This window comes from Phoenix dactylifera, chromosome 7 (assembly GCF_009389715.1).
Source record: "Phoenix dactylifera cultivar Barhee BC4 chromosome 7, palm_55x_up_171113_PBpolish2nd_filt_p, whole genome shotgun sequence".
In the NCBI taxonomy this organism is placed as follows: domain Eukaryota; kingdom Viridiplantae; phylum Streptophyta; class Magnoliopsida; order Arecales; family Arecaceae; genus Phoenix; species Phoenix dactylifera.
The window spans coordinates 1628363-1643327 of NC_052398.1; the positions used below are offsets into that span (position 1 = coordinate 1628363).

Genomic DNA, 14965 nt, shown 5'->3' on the forward strand with positions numbered 1-14965 from the left:
GGGTTCAAAAAGATTGTTGCATCTTGTAACATAATATTTTTAGAGTAAATTAAAAAAAATCTAAAATTAAAATAAATTAAACTGACGTGTAATAGTATAAAATCTACCAATTATTCTTCTAAAATTCTTTTGTATTCAATATGTAAATTTATAACTTAATATAATATTGGTTAATTATAAATAAATCTAAATATCACGTCGGCAAAATTTTTAGACATAATTAAAATAATTTTATGTGATATAATAACTATCTAAATAAATAAATATATATATATATATATATATATACTGTTTTTATTTAGAAGTAATTTTAATTTTTATATAAAATAAATAGGTTTATTAATGCTGTTAATTTAATTGGATGTCCATTAGGCAATAACCATTTTGAATCTCTGCCTTCGGATCTTTGCCTTGTCATAACACGTCATCTTGGCCGCGGGATTGTTCTAGAAGATTTCGGGCGTGATGGCACTTTGGTAGATTCACGGGGAAAGAAAGGGGCGTTTGAAAGGACAAACATCACGGATTGATGAACGGTAGTGATAGAATGTGCCTCATGATTGACGAGAGGGAACGCCGTCGCGGGAACAAGGAAATATCCGTCCGATGCCGTCAACTATTGGTTCGGGGGAATTTCGCCCCCAAAATAGTACGGTGACCGGCAGCACGCGGTCAGAGAAGTTGAAAACTTGGATTTTGGAGGGATCCAATTCCGGAATGTAGGCGCCGTCACTGTTACCGTCACCGCACGGTGATTATAGGCGTGCAAGTGTTTTTCTCTTTCCCTCTTCAGATTGAATTGCAGACTTGTTTAAGCCGGAAACAGAATATAAATAAAAATATCCATCCCCCTATATATACGGAAAGTCCATCATATGCAAATTGTACAGCCTCTACAAATTTATTTTCCCACAAGAAAAAAATATAAATCCAACTAGTTTCATGTTTTTTCAAATATAAAACCGAATCATCATTCATAGCTTTTAATTCATGAAGCGTGGTAGGAAAGCTAAAACTTAATGAGTGTCGGTTGATAACTGACCCACAAGCATGCAGTTGCTTTATAAGAATCTAAGCAATAAATATAGTATCTATATAAAAGTTTTATTAAATACCAGAAATTCGATGCGATAACATACTTAGCGCACCACAAGCTAGTGATAGACGACATGCAACAATTTAGGCAAGTGAACAAAAAAAACATTTTAAACTAGGTCATCAAGTTATACCAAAGGAAGATAGAAGCTACGGTTACATGATTTACCTTTTTATTAGAAAAATATAGGATGAGCCAGTGACATGCCAAGCACAAATCCAAGGATACTTACAGAAAAAATTATAGGGGAACATGCATAATCAAATCTTTGGTCATTGAATCTCTTTGTTTCATAGTCAAAGAGTCAATATTTTGCATGTCATAAGCATGGTCTATGTCTAAAGCCAAAAATTCATCACATATTTTCAAAATACTTGTTTGAGGGGTAAGGGTACCAGAATGTGACGGGACCTCGACACGGCATGCCCAAAGTTTGAATATCGCAATCGGAATTGGACCCGATTGGAGTGGAAGGAAGCGCGAAGCCACGATATTTCTCTGGCAAGATGTCCACTTGTTCTCACGCTATCGACGACCTCCACATCGCAGTGACAGAGCCAGGAGAAAGCGTCTAGAGGCTTCTTATTTTGTACATTAAGAGGTAACAAGAAATTACTCTGACACGGATGTGAGGACAATTTGGTCGTCCTTTTAGATGCCTGAGGTCCTAACGCACCCATATCCACAAGGGGTATTTGGCTCGCTCGTCCTTTTAGATGCCTGAGGTCCAAACGCATCCAAATCCACAAGGGGTTATTTGGCTCGTTTCCATCTAAAAACTACGGCATTACTTACCGTATTTGGTCGGTTAATTTGAAGAGGGTTTGATCACTATACAATTGACATGGCTCCCCAGAAATTATTATATTATATTAGGACGTTGTAATATTACTAAGTAATTGAAGATAATATATTGTATTTTAGAATATAAAATATAAAATAATAAATTGTACGGTAATAATATAATATAAGATCCTTGTAACTCGCATAAAGTTATATATTTTTTGAATTGAATAATTGAATCTCCCATCAATGACTTGAGTCATTGATATCGTCTATTAACTCTAAACTACTTACATATTAAAAGTCATATAATTTGGATATCATCTACTACCCCTAAACTACTTACATATCAAAAAACATATGCTTTGAAGATGCTAAGCCTATACAGTAAGTAATAAAAAATATGTATCATTTCATGCTATTTAAATCATCCAATTTTAGCATTGGATGTATAGATTAACGATCTCCAAATCACATGATTTATCACATATAAGCCGCTTAAAAAATTAGATCACATCGATTGGCCCGATCATCATCGATGTAGGAACCCTATCTTCCAATTCAAAAAAGGTGGAACGATGTAAGAGTTATACTAGCTACAATTTGACTCTAACCATAATAGTAATATAAAGTAATATATAATACTAATACACACGCACACACACACTATATATAATTTATGTTATAACAAAGTATTAATTCATATAATTATTGCATTATTCTATCTTAATAACCTATTAATATTTATAATAACTATATTAATAAAAATACAATACGGCACAATACCATAAAACATTATATATAACACTAACTTTTAATTTCATCTGTAACGTAACATAAGATAATATGATAAATATAATAGTATGATACCGTATTATATTATTATAATATGGATTTATGATAATTACATATTATTACATTGCTATATGATATGATGATGATTACTAATTTATCACATAAGAAGCATGATGATAAAATTTATTATTATTTCATAACATTTTTATTATTATAGTCATGGCACTAGAAGTACTTTAAGATTATTGGAGAGAGATGAAGGTAATCCTTTAATAGAATCTACATCTTAGATTCAGTCATGCAGTCCTAGGAGCAACTCAGCCACCACCTACTTGCAAGCAACCATACACCTGCATCTTTCCACCTGCAACTGCCATGCAGCATTTGAGATCCAGATGGAGGCAACCAGACAGATTGCAGCAGGTATCCACAATGGAGTGCCACTTCTACTACTGCAGTGCATACTGTTACACCTGCTTCAATGAATGAACACAACAGAAGTAGAGTATCCTGAGAAGGATTAGAAGAGGCAACATCCACGCAGATCATGACAGACATCTTCAAGGCACACCTAAGTGGCGGTCGCATTGGTTCCTGCCATACTAGTTTTTCATCATCTTCCAGATGCGAGCGATCGCACTATTCCTCGATCATGTTTCACTGGTCTTTCCAAATAGTCTGATATTTCTCGACAGTCCGCCACCACCTTCTTTTGCATGAAATCCCCTGATAAATGAAAAGAAAACAAGAGAAACCCTCGCTTGTTTCTGTATACAAGATACATAGTTACATATGAACCTTGTAAACACAAGATTACACACTCCCTGACATTTTGACATTCAAAAATCAAAATGGATTTTGAACAAACTGAGATTAAGTAATTTTATTGCAAATTTGCAATAAAGTGTGCCTACTCTGCTTACCAAAGAAATTCTGCCTTCTCTCCACATGTTAAGGCAGATGCAGTCCCATGTGTATAGATAGGAGAGAGGGTCACTGATGGAATTTGCACCCAATGGCAGATGAGCCATCATGCAGGTAGTTGAACCATTGCAAGAGTTAAGACAATTCTGAAGCCTGCCATTATGTTCCTTTGACATGTGGTTGAAAGGCTCTCTTCCTCGCTGGAGGTGGACCATCCTGTACCCTTTTCCTCAATAAACAAAGCAACAACTCGCGACTCACATAGTAGCATTAAACTACTATGAATACTAAAAGATATAAAAAGAGCTGAACAAGGCAGTTGAGATCCACAGGCGGGCACTCCAAGAGCAAAAATAAGAAGATGGGCTGCTCTAGTTGGAATAAAAACAATGTATAGAAGCGGTTGCCAGCATTCATCAACACATGCTGTCTTCAGAAAAACTCAAAACCACTTACAACTACACTTTGTACACTCTGACCCTTCTTGTGTGGGTGGGTGGGCTTTGCCACAAACAAAAATTCAAGGGGAAAACCAAGAGTTCATGACCAAATGCAAACTTAAGAATGAGTGATCAGCAAGACTGCCAAGATATTAGTTTGGACTGCGAACCTTGTTTTCCCTCTTAAACCTTTTACTCCTACAAATAAGTCACATGATAATAATAATTACTTTTGCTGCTTGAGCTTATCTCTCCACATCGAGTAATTGTAACGATTTTGGTTTCTGGCATTGGAGGCGAGGTCGACTTTCTCAACCATAATATTAGACCTATCATCAATTCTGTATGAGACATCAAGTCCTTCTAGGATTAGGTGATATGTTATGTCACCAACTGAGGATGACAAGGCCTTTCCAGTGAAAGCATCATGGGGATCTCCATCCCCATCGTCCACCAATTCTTCTAAGGTATTGTGGCTCGCATTCCCCAAGAACACATGATGGGGACGGCTCCTTTGAGACAGCGACCTTATCTCCCAAGAGAGTACCTCCTTAATTAAGCTCTGAAACTCCTCTGGTGAAGCATACAGTGATTGATTTTCCTAGAACAAGCAAAACCATAGTAAATGTCTATTAATGCAACCTTTTTTTTAATTAAAAATGGTAAAAAAAGGAGTTAAATAGGTACCATGCTAACCCATGCTGGGTGCTGGTACTGGCCTGGCACAGTTGGCACTTAGAACCATTCAGTAAAATACTCACAATAGATCAACAAGGTCCCTGGTTGGGAGCGTGATTCTGATGATTGTATGGAAGGGATGTATGGCCAAATTTATGAAGGCCCATTTCAGAGATGCATGCAAGGCTGACCAATTCAAATATAAATGCAGATCGTGACAAATCAACTGAATCTGAAAGGCAATACACAAATTACGAAGTGCTACAACCGAACCCACTCTTTATTGATTACTTTTAGGGAAGGCAAACATCAGGTTCCTTTCAGATATTTGAAAATCATGGCTATCTGGATATGAGCAGGCAATTCACTGAAAAGGATCTCAAAAGAAAAACAAAGCAAAAGGAATGGAAAAGACTGAAATGGATCTGAGTGCCACTAGATAAAATGCATGAAACGACACTCCTAAAAATAAATGGAAGCCACTAAGGTCTTAGAGATCATTTTGCTGAACGGTTCCAAAATCCGTTTAGCTATATAATGCAGAAAGTGACCTTGAACCACATGACAGTGAACCAGCTAACATGAAATGATTATTTTTTGGATGACACCAAGATATTGTTTGTTTTGTGAAAATAAATTATACTCACAGCTTGTATCCAGCAACTGGAGAGAGAAGAAGCAAAGCCTGCAGAAAAGCTAACAGATGCCACAGCTAAGGAATTTTCCGCCTGTTTCAGTAGTAACAATGAAGTTACGCGTCTATCATGTAAAATAAATTGCAAAAAGAGACCCCACCCAAAGGTAAATCTCAAGAATGAAGAATTTTCTTTACATCATACCTTAACATGGGAATCTGCTAGCTTAACAAGTTACATGAGAAACAAGCAATACAACCATAAGAGATTCAAGACCATTGCAAATCAAAAGTCTCTAAATTGTTGCAGTAGTTCATGACACTTCGACATCAAATTGGATTTGTGCACTTAAATACTTGTTTTCCATGTGAATAAGTTGCAACAGCTGATTCAGGTTCTAGTTAACAATTTCCTAGATAAAATATATTTTAGTGGTTGAGGTAATTACACATAATTTTAAAGGGTTTAAGTATGGTGAACCGCCAAAAGAAGCACAAAAGCATTGCCAGCTTCCTCAAGGTACAGAAAGGAGTTTAAAGAAAAAGCTAATTAAGTTCCTATAGACATCACTCCTCGCAACTCATCCTTGAGGAAAGACCTGCTGCATGACTAGCACTATGCTGCAACGAGTAATAGATAAGATGTTAAATCAAGAGACAGGATTTAAAAGATCATCAAATAAGTTTGAGATTTCCAAGATCCGTTACTTCCCGATGACTTATATAATAAAGTTCTCAAATCTCTGGATGATGTGCCAGGTATCATGTAAGCAGGAAGAAGATTCAGATAAAATTTGAAGCATTATACAATGCTTAGCCAGATGCATTGTGGTTTTCTAGGACAGCTTGAGGGGGATGCAACTACAATATGCAGTCACAGAAATATAATTGCATGGAGAGAGTACCTTTAGCCACTCAGGGACAGTTGCACCATTAATGCTATCAGAATATGGCAGATAAGGTTTGATATCAAGTACTGGCTGTCGATAAAGGTCAAGCGATAAGCACAAGTTCATTACTAAAACTGCCAAATCCACAAGCGCATGAGTTTCAGTGTTTCACAATATATAATAAGACAGACAGACAGACACACACACACACACACACAGAGAGAGAGAGAGAGAGAGAGAGAGAGATACGGTGCCATCAACTAAATCAACTCCAGAAAGCAAAATTGCATGTCCATCTAATGCCTCCACCTGGAAAATATTAAAGAAGAAAGCGTATTACATTAATCTGGCATTTCTTTTCCTCATTACGATCTCATATCATAATTATTGAAAGATGAGAAAGAGATTTTATTTAACAATATATGATGACACAGAGTACCAAAATTAAAGATCAAGGTATTTTACCAAGCACGCACAAAATGTTGCATACTGTGGTGATCCCAGAAATGAGGCTGATCACTACAAATGACCACAAATTCCCACAAAGATCATTCCTTAGTAAGAGAATCTGTCTTCCCTCAGTTTTCCCAAATGTCAAAAACAAACTCCAATATATCTTAATCTCAATCTTCAACAATCAAGCCTACAAACTACAGGATCTCATGATGTCATCCACATCACGAGATATGGGAGTTCCATTTGGTCAAAAAAGTCTCAATCACCAAAGATAATGCAAGGAATGAAACTTACCTTCTCTGTAACCTCATAAATATCACAACTAGAGTAAGCGGTCATAATGCTAACTCTAGATATCCTCAATTGCACACCTTCCTCATACTGCATGTAGAGCAGCTATACCCAGTAACATTCCCATGTAGTTTTACACCATACCATTAAATCTAGCCTGAGATTATAAATTAGGTCTCCAAATTTCTACAGGTTCCTTACGAACTGCCTAGCATTTTACTAACTACAAAATTTACATAGAAATCTGGCTACAACAAAATATCTATTGAAGCATTTCATTGTGTTAATGACTGTACTCTATAAGTCATATAAATGTTCCCTTTGCCTCCGGAAAAATGTGGATGCATGTAATGATAATCATAAGCATCCAGCCTTGTCCCAACTTCTTGGAGCTTTTATGGATCCTCATTTGCTAAATATTCCTATTTTAAAGCTTTCTTTATATCTTTTCATCCACGTTACCTTAAACTTCCCCTCCTTTTCTTGCATCCTTCAACATAGATTAAATACCCCTCCAAACTGGAGCCCCTTGAGAACTTCATGTTACATGCCTATACCATCTCAATTAAATATCTATCACTTTGTCCTCAATTTGTGCAACTCGTGTAGCTCCTCCTACTCATCTCAATCTCAATCCTTCATAGTTTTACCATACATCTATTGTAACAACCCAGGATCTCACCCAAAATGGCTAACCGGAAGTTATTATTTGGGTTCCTTGATCCTGTATAAGTACCCAAGATCTACCCAGTGAATAACCGATGTAGGACTAAACACACGCCCGCACAGGTCCTCACATACTCTCCCCGTTCAAGCCCTGACGTCCTCGTCAGGATAAGGGTTCATATCTATTCAAATCTAATCACAAACACCACGATTGGCCTGTGGTTAGCTCCAATGGATCCGTGATGCAGTGTCCCCTAGTCCACATAGGTTATGGTCCAGGTCCGCTCTGATACCATTTGTAACAACCCAGGACCTCACCCAAAATGGCTAGCCGGAAAGTATTATTTGGATTCCTTGATCCTGTATACGCACCCAAGATCTACCCAATGAATACCGATGTAGGACTAAACACACGCCCGCACGGGTCCTCACATCTATATTGACATTCTCATTCTCTAATCATGACTGTTGCTGAATCTGAGGTGCTGCTGATTCAAACCCATTTTATTGCTTAAAAAGATAGATCAACAGCTAAATTGATACAAAGCTGCTTGTATGATTATGGTAGATATTCTTACCTTTGCAACTGTCAGACCAATAGGACAAGGTCGATGTGGCGATCGAGTGGAAAGGATGCCCATCTTACCGCCTTTTAGTCTTGGTACTCTCACCTGTTCAATATAGCACCAGTATATATACTAAATGATGCTAATTTTTCTGAACTAACAGCAAAGGGAACTGTATTAAAACATGAAGTTGTAAAACAGAAAAGCACACCTTTGCCTTGAACTTGGATCTAGAAGGCTCATTCCACAGCCTATCAAGGTCAGTGTTCAGATGAAATACATATAGGATCCAGCAATGGGAATAATCTGCAAGGCCTTCAAGTGCCTCTGGGGGAACTCGACTTGGGTCAAATACCAAGCATGCTCTTGCAAGGGGTACAAGTGGAGGTTGCCTTGGTGTACCATTTCTGCAAACATGAGAATTGAAGACATAATGCATCCATAAATACATCCCAAGATGTAAAATTTGCTAAACAGAGCATATAACCATGGTAATAGGTTCTTTTTCCATAAAAGCAAGCAGGGTATTGATGATCAATAAGAATTTGCAAATAATCCAATGCAATTTTAGCAAGACAAGACATGCAACCTTTTTCCCCACAAAAACCAACTCAGCTTGAAGGAAGTAAGTAGCAGCCGAACTGCCCATAGCAACAGCTTCTCTCTGATCTCTAGCACTAAATCCATTTGTAATAAGATGACCACCCACAGAAATAAAGCCATAAAATTAAGTTTCTACTGCCTTCCCAGAGGGCAACTCTGCTTAGAATAAATTTTGGCATCTGGTTTGGCCTGGATAGAAGGAAACCCTGTCTGTTAAGCTCCTAAAAACTGTCCAAGATCAGCATCAGTGGCCACAACAGAACTTAAGAAACCCCTTCCCACTTCCGTTACTGATGTTTTGGTCTCAGTCTACTCAAAATTAGACAATAGACTGACTCCATAAGTACCTACTCCTTTCTTTCATGTAAAGTGACTACTACATCAGAGAAAGGGATGAGGATAGTTCAAGTTTGCCCACAGATTATCTTAGCAGAAGTTTCCTTCTGGTAATTCCAATTTCTATTTGTGCCTACATAGTTGGATGTCAAGGTGCTACTTCTGGATTTATTGGAAGGGGCAGTGTCATATGGACAAAGACGTGAGAATCGGATTCGGGCACATATCCAAGTGTCTAATTTGGTAACAAGATATAGTTTGCTAAGGCCTTCTAGTATGTTTCTATTCAAACTTCCTAATTATCCTAAGAATATAAGAAAGATAACATTTTGCAAAGTTGTTTGAATATTTACACTCATGATCCATCACTAAAAAGAATGAATACTCACTTCTAACATGAAAATGAGGAGCTAACTAATTGTTGAAAGAGTCCGCCTTTTTAGCTATCTTTAAAAGTCGAGGCCATAGAACTTCGAAGCATCTAGTTGGACCTAAGTGTCCAAGTTACAAGGAAGGGTACTGTATGAAAAAAAAAAAAAAAAATCTTTTCATCTTCATGCAGACCAAGGTTGCTTGAATTGGCCCATTTTATGATGGTAACCATCTTATACCAGTTCATAGACCAAAATGATACCAAGGCTGGTACAGGCATAAACTGTGCCTGCTGTTCTGATACATCCAGTTGTTCCAATCTATTCCGCTGCTTTACCTTGCTTCCCTTGCTGCCTGATAGAATGGTATTGGACTAGTAACTGACAGAAAGCATTCCATTCCCGTCAACAGTACCTCCTCCACTTTTTTATGACTATAAGTCAAACCTGTATGTAGTCTTCCATGCACCTGCACTGTTCAAAAAAGTTGAACTGCCACTTGTAGAATTTGATATCATTAAGCGTATGCAAATCATTCTGATGAGTCCTAAGGACCTCAAGTGCCAAACTCATTTGGGCCAGTTGACATGTAAATTATTTTCTGACAGCAAAATGTTCTTTTTTCTTCCTACTTATGAAAACGATATACGAGGACCCCCAAATCTCTATTTTTTCTCCTGCCAATGATTAAAGAATATAGCGACTCCAAAAGTCTTTAATACCAAACGCTCTCTTCATCCACATCATAAACTATCGATTATACATACATACTAATGAACACGACATCCACCCACCCACCCATCCATCCATCCATCCATCATGCTAATGAACACAATATGTGATATTGTGGGCTATTTTCTTTCCGAAAAAAAAAGCGCTCTAATACCAAACAGTAAACAACCATCATAGCTTAATAACAGTTTGTAAGTCGATGCGTAGCTGCAATACCTCGTGGAGAAGCAGGATTGCACGGTGCCAATGGGAGCCATGGGATAAGAAAACGAGGAAGAGGACGCCTGCTTCAGTCCATCATAGCTCTGCTTAGCCAAGGCTTTCCTCAAGGCCTAAAAGTTTCATCAACATTAGAATCCCTGAAGAAAGAGAAAGACGAGTAGAAACCCAAGAAACGGAGGTGGGAGGAGAACCTGCTGAGCTCTAACTCTGCCGCGTCTCTCCGAGGCGCCCTTCTCGAGAGCGGACGCGAGAGAGGCTTCGAGCTCGCGGACGTGGGAGGCCAGACGCCTTGATTTCCGCCTGGCAATGGAAGCTGGACGATGGAGGTGTTAGGGTTTCTCTTTCGCCTGTAGGGTTTCGGCTGCGTGGAAGATGAAAGCGGGCGGGGATTTTACCTGAGACGAAGGCCGCGGCGACGGAGATCGCCGCGGTCGCGACGCCGAGGGCGACGGTTGATATTCTCGCCCATCTGATATCCTCGGCGCTGGCCATGAGAGTGAGAGAGGTGACAGGGAGGCCGTCCGTTTGTATGTCAAGGGAATCAGACGTCAGGTCTCGATGAAGAAGACTGCTGCGGCGCGCGCTCTTCCGGTAGCTGATCTCGTACACACGGCACGTGATCCCGGGCCTTCCACTCTGTTTTTTTTTTTAAGTTTTTTTTTTTTTCTTCATGTATACCCATCTAAATATTGAATTTTACATGAATACTCTTTCCAAATTGATATTTGCATTAAAACTCTGTTATTGTTTAAATACCCTTGATATAACGGTTGTTCTAATAAAATTAAGTAAAATCATTTTTTATATTAATTAAAAATAATATTAAATTTTGAAATTACTTTATTGTTTCTGTCTTCTTTCTGCTATCGGGACCGCGATTAGCAATCATGCGGACGTTCGCGGCTCTGTCCCTTCCAAGATCCCGCCCACTTCCAAACAAAACCATCATCAGAGCTCGCAACAGTAGACTGCAAAGTCTCTTGGATCTCAGTCACTAATCCAAGCCAGAGTGTCTCGCCGCTAATCTCGCTTCTGAAGAAAAAGAAGAAGGGAGAGAAGGGAAGTGTTTGATGACGGATTTGAGTGTCCTTATGGAAGCCCAGAAGAACTCTTCAAAGAACACCCAAATCTTCAACAAGACCTCCGTCCTCCGAAACTCTTCTCTCTCCTCCATTCCATCTCCAATCCCCCCCTCCTCCCAATTCCTTCCCCACAAGCCCTTTTTTGGAGTTCTGCTACCTTTGCCGCAGAAGGCTCCAAGAAGGGAAGGATCTATATATATAGGCGAGCATATCTTCCCACTTAAAAGTTCTATTTTTCTTTATTTTTGTTGCAGGGGTGACATGGCATTCTGCAGTATGAAGTACCGGTGCAAGCAGATATGCATGGATGAGGAGAGCGGGAGGAGGGATAGAGGCGAGCTCTAATGATGGTTTTGTTTGGAAGTTGACAGAATCTTGGAAGGGACAGAGACGATTCCGCTCGCAGCTTGCGATCCTGATTCCGCTCGTGGTTGGCGATCACGAGTCGCGAACGTATGTGGGTTCACGATCGCGATACTGGTAGTAAAAAGAAGATAGAAATAATAGCGTAATTCTAAAATTTTATTTTATTTTTAATTAATATAAAAATAATTTTTTTTAACACTGTTAGAACAACCGTTATATTAAGAGCATTTGAACAATGACATGAGAATATATATAAAAATATTAATTTTGGAAGAGTATTCATATAAAATTTAATATTTAAAAGAGTTTTTTTTTTTTTTTGGTACATTCGTTATTTCTTTTTTGGAACACGGACGTTTCCGAGTTTTCGGTGAGCACCCCCAGTTTTGGTACGGAACTATGCGAAACCCAGGGGCGAAATTATCTTTTTGTTGTTAAAAAAAAAAGGAAGAACAAACTACAATACTGCAAACGTACCCTTCTTGCCAGCTGTCTTGAGGTACAAACAGCTCTCGTTTGCACGTTTCAAAGCAGGCGTCGTTGTCGGATAAAGACTACCGACCAAAACCGTCTGATTTGCTGTCAGTTTTTGCCAAAAATTCCAATTCTTTTGAAGAGTTGTATGATCCATCATTAGATTAAGAACAGGGTATCTTTATCCTTTATTTTCTGACGGCCAAGATTAAACGAGTAAAATTTTGGGGGACAGCCAATCACTTCCCACACATCGCAGAAGGGTTTTTTTTTTTTTTTTTTTTTTTTGTGGTATAACAGCAGCTCGCCTGTATTGGACATGAAAGCATACAGCTAAATTAGAAGATAAAAGATAATCCAAAGCAGAAGGCTTGAATGGATTAATTGCTTCAGTATCAATTGGCCTGTTCTCCTATCACCCCATTAATGGTGGTCTTGATAACACCTTTTTTTCCCCATAATTATTATATAATAAAAAAATTCATATGGACACTCTAGAGAATTAAGTTGGTCACTTGGGCTCTACTTAAAATCTTAATCTTAGATCATCAATTAGACCATCTTATGATAATTAATGGAGAATTAGAGGCAGTCTCTCTCTATCCCTCTCTCCACATACACACATATATATATGTATGTATGTTTTTCATCGTCATTTTCATGTTTATATTCTTTTTTATATATTTTATTTATCTCTTCCTCTCTATACGTATGCAGGAGAGATGGTTTTTGGACTTCTAAACAGAGTTTTTATAGTTAGGTAAATTGTTTTATGTAAATGTTATGCCTCTACCTAAGTCAATAACAAGATGATTACTAATTATACAAGTTGATTTCTCATCTTAACAAAACTTTGACCCTAAATGTTTTCCAAACGCAGTCCATTGGCTGCCCGTAAATATTTTATCAAGTTTAAAAATATTCGACGCATGATGGAGATGCATGGTAGAAAGTTGATTGGGACCTTCAATCTCTAAAAGCTAACTGCATGGATGGAAAATTTAGTTATGCAGATACCTCCGACGCAGGAGTGTAATCATTTATTCTTTATCCATTAAGTAAAGAAGTGTATTATTTAAATTAATGGCCATAATGCTAGAACATAGTGTATTATTCAAATTATAATGGCCATAATGCTAGAACATGGATACATTACAGTTAAATGTCCTTATTAAATTAATGCAGTGACACTTGCCTAAAGCCAACAAGAATGCATCCCCCAGTTGTAGAGTATCCTCACAATGCTCATCTAACTCGTCTATCTTCATTTAAAGCACGATTATTCCTTCAATTACCTTACCTTCAGTCGCATGCTTTGATCGTAGTTAGCTACTAATATATCATTTCGAGCACCAGGATCATTGGCTTGGATAGGAGTCATTAGCATGACCACAATTCCCATGAACTCCACCCGAGACAATCTCATGATCAAGACATTCACTTGGGGTAATCCCATATTTCTCTCTGTCGGTCTATCTATCTATCTATCTATATATAACATGCCCATCTTGATTTACCGAGAGAAATGCTTTAATAATGCAAAACAGTTCAAGTTAAAAGTTTAGATAGGTAATATAATATGCAGTCTTCCTATATCCCATAAACATGGAGCATGTAAAGCGCCAATTGAAAAGGGATAAATATGAAAGCTACACACTGGCTGTTTAACCTTTTCCAATATGAGATTTTTATCACGTCCTTTGTTCATAAATTAAATAATTACGTGCCTTGTCATATATTGGTATTAAAGGAAGGTACACGCACCACTAAATAATATTTAGCTTAGACAAGTAGCTTTGATTTATTTAAAGAAAAAAATAAAGAGAGAATTCAGTGCAGTGCTTCCATCCCAAGGTTCAAACATACGTGCTTCTTTGTTTTTTTTTTTTTTTTTGTTGTTGGAACAAAGGGGAATAGAGGGATGAGGGGAACCTCACCTGCATAGCAACCCCCACTGCCCCCCCTTTGCTCCCCCCTGGAGAATGTTCGATGCGGGCAGATAAATTTTACTCATATCTTCTCCATCCATGAAAAGCCCATACGTGTGAGTACGTCGCATCAATACCACCTAAGCATCTGACAGATCAGATAACGACTCCACTAGACAAACCAGACGGGGGGCATCTGATCCCCGCATTTAATCGACGCCCGCGCGTTTCAATCCTAGACAAATGCCCTCCGCATTTAATCGACGTCCGCGCGTTTCGAACCTAGGCCACTCCGGTGGAATCAAAGCTCCGTTCCCACCGTGCTACCACCTCGGTGGTTGGGTACGTGCTTTCGTTCCGTTGGATGTGAAAGGGGAGAAATTCCCAACTTCAAATATGAAATGAAGCAAGAGAAAGGAATAGAAATAACAAACAAGAACTAAATGAAGAAGGTAAATAAATGCAAAGGAAATCCATCTGATTCTTTGCTTCCCAAAAGCCGTCTCCTTCCGAACCCTTTGCCTGGCTGACTGCGCAGTGGTTTTCATTTATTTAATAGAAGCTACATGCTAGCCTTTATCAATTACCTCTCAGTTGGCTATTGTCCAATCTTGCTCTTTATCCTATGAATC

The 14965-nt window shown here is 38.3% G+C and overlaps 1 protein-coding gene across 3 annotated transcripts; it reads right to left on the reverse strand.

Moving 5' to 3' along the window:
• Window positions 1-3950: 3950 nt before the first annotated feature.
• LOC103720435 lies at window positions 3951-11109 on the reverse strand. 3 transcript variants are annotated; one of them, XR_606172.4, is made up of 10 exons: window positions 10879-11109; window positions 10675-10796; window positions 10478-10593; window positions 8431-8626; window positions 8232-8324; window positions 6490-6549; window positions 6256-6330; window positions 5364-5444; window positions 4726-4948; window positions 4334-4639 (listed from the first exon to the last, which is right to left on the reverse strand). XR_606172.4 is itself a non-coding variant. In XM_008810128.4 (9 exons), the coding sequence occupies exons 1-9, from the start codon at window positions 10973-10975 to the stop codon at window positions 4265-4267; spliced, it is 1215 nt and encodes a 404-aa protein (XP_008808350.2). In that variant the 5' UTR covers window positions 10976-11097; the 3' UTR covers window positions 3951-4264. The 3 variants fall into 3 exon arrangements, 1 of the variants encoding a protein (XP_008808350.2); XR_606173.4 differs by having other exon boundaries at window positions 4726-4902; window positions 10879-11106; XM_008810128.4 differs by lacking the exon at window positions 4726-4948 and having other exon boundaries at window positions 3951-4639; window positions 10879-11097.
• Between the last annotated feature and the right edge of the window lie 3856 nt (window positions 11110-14965).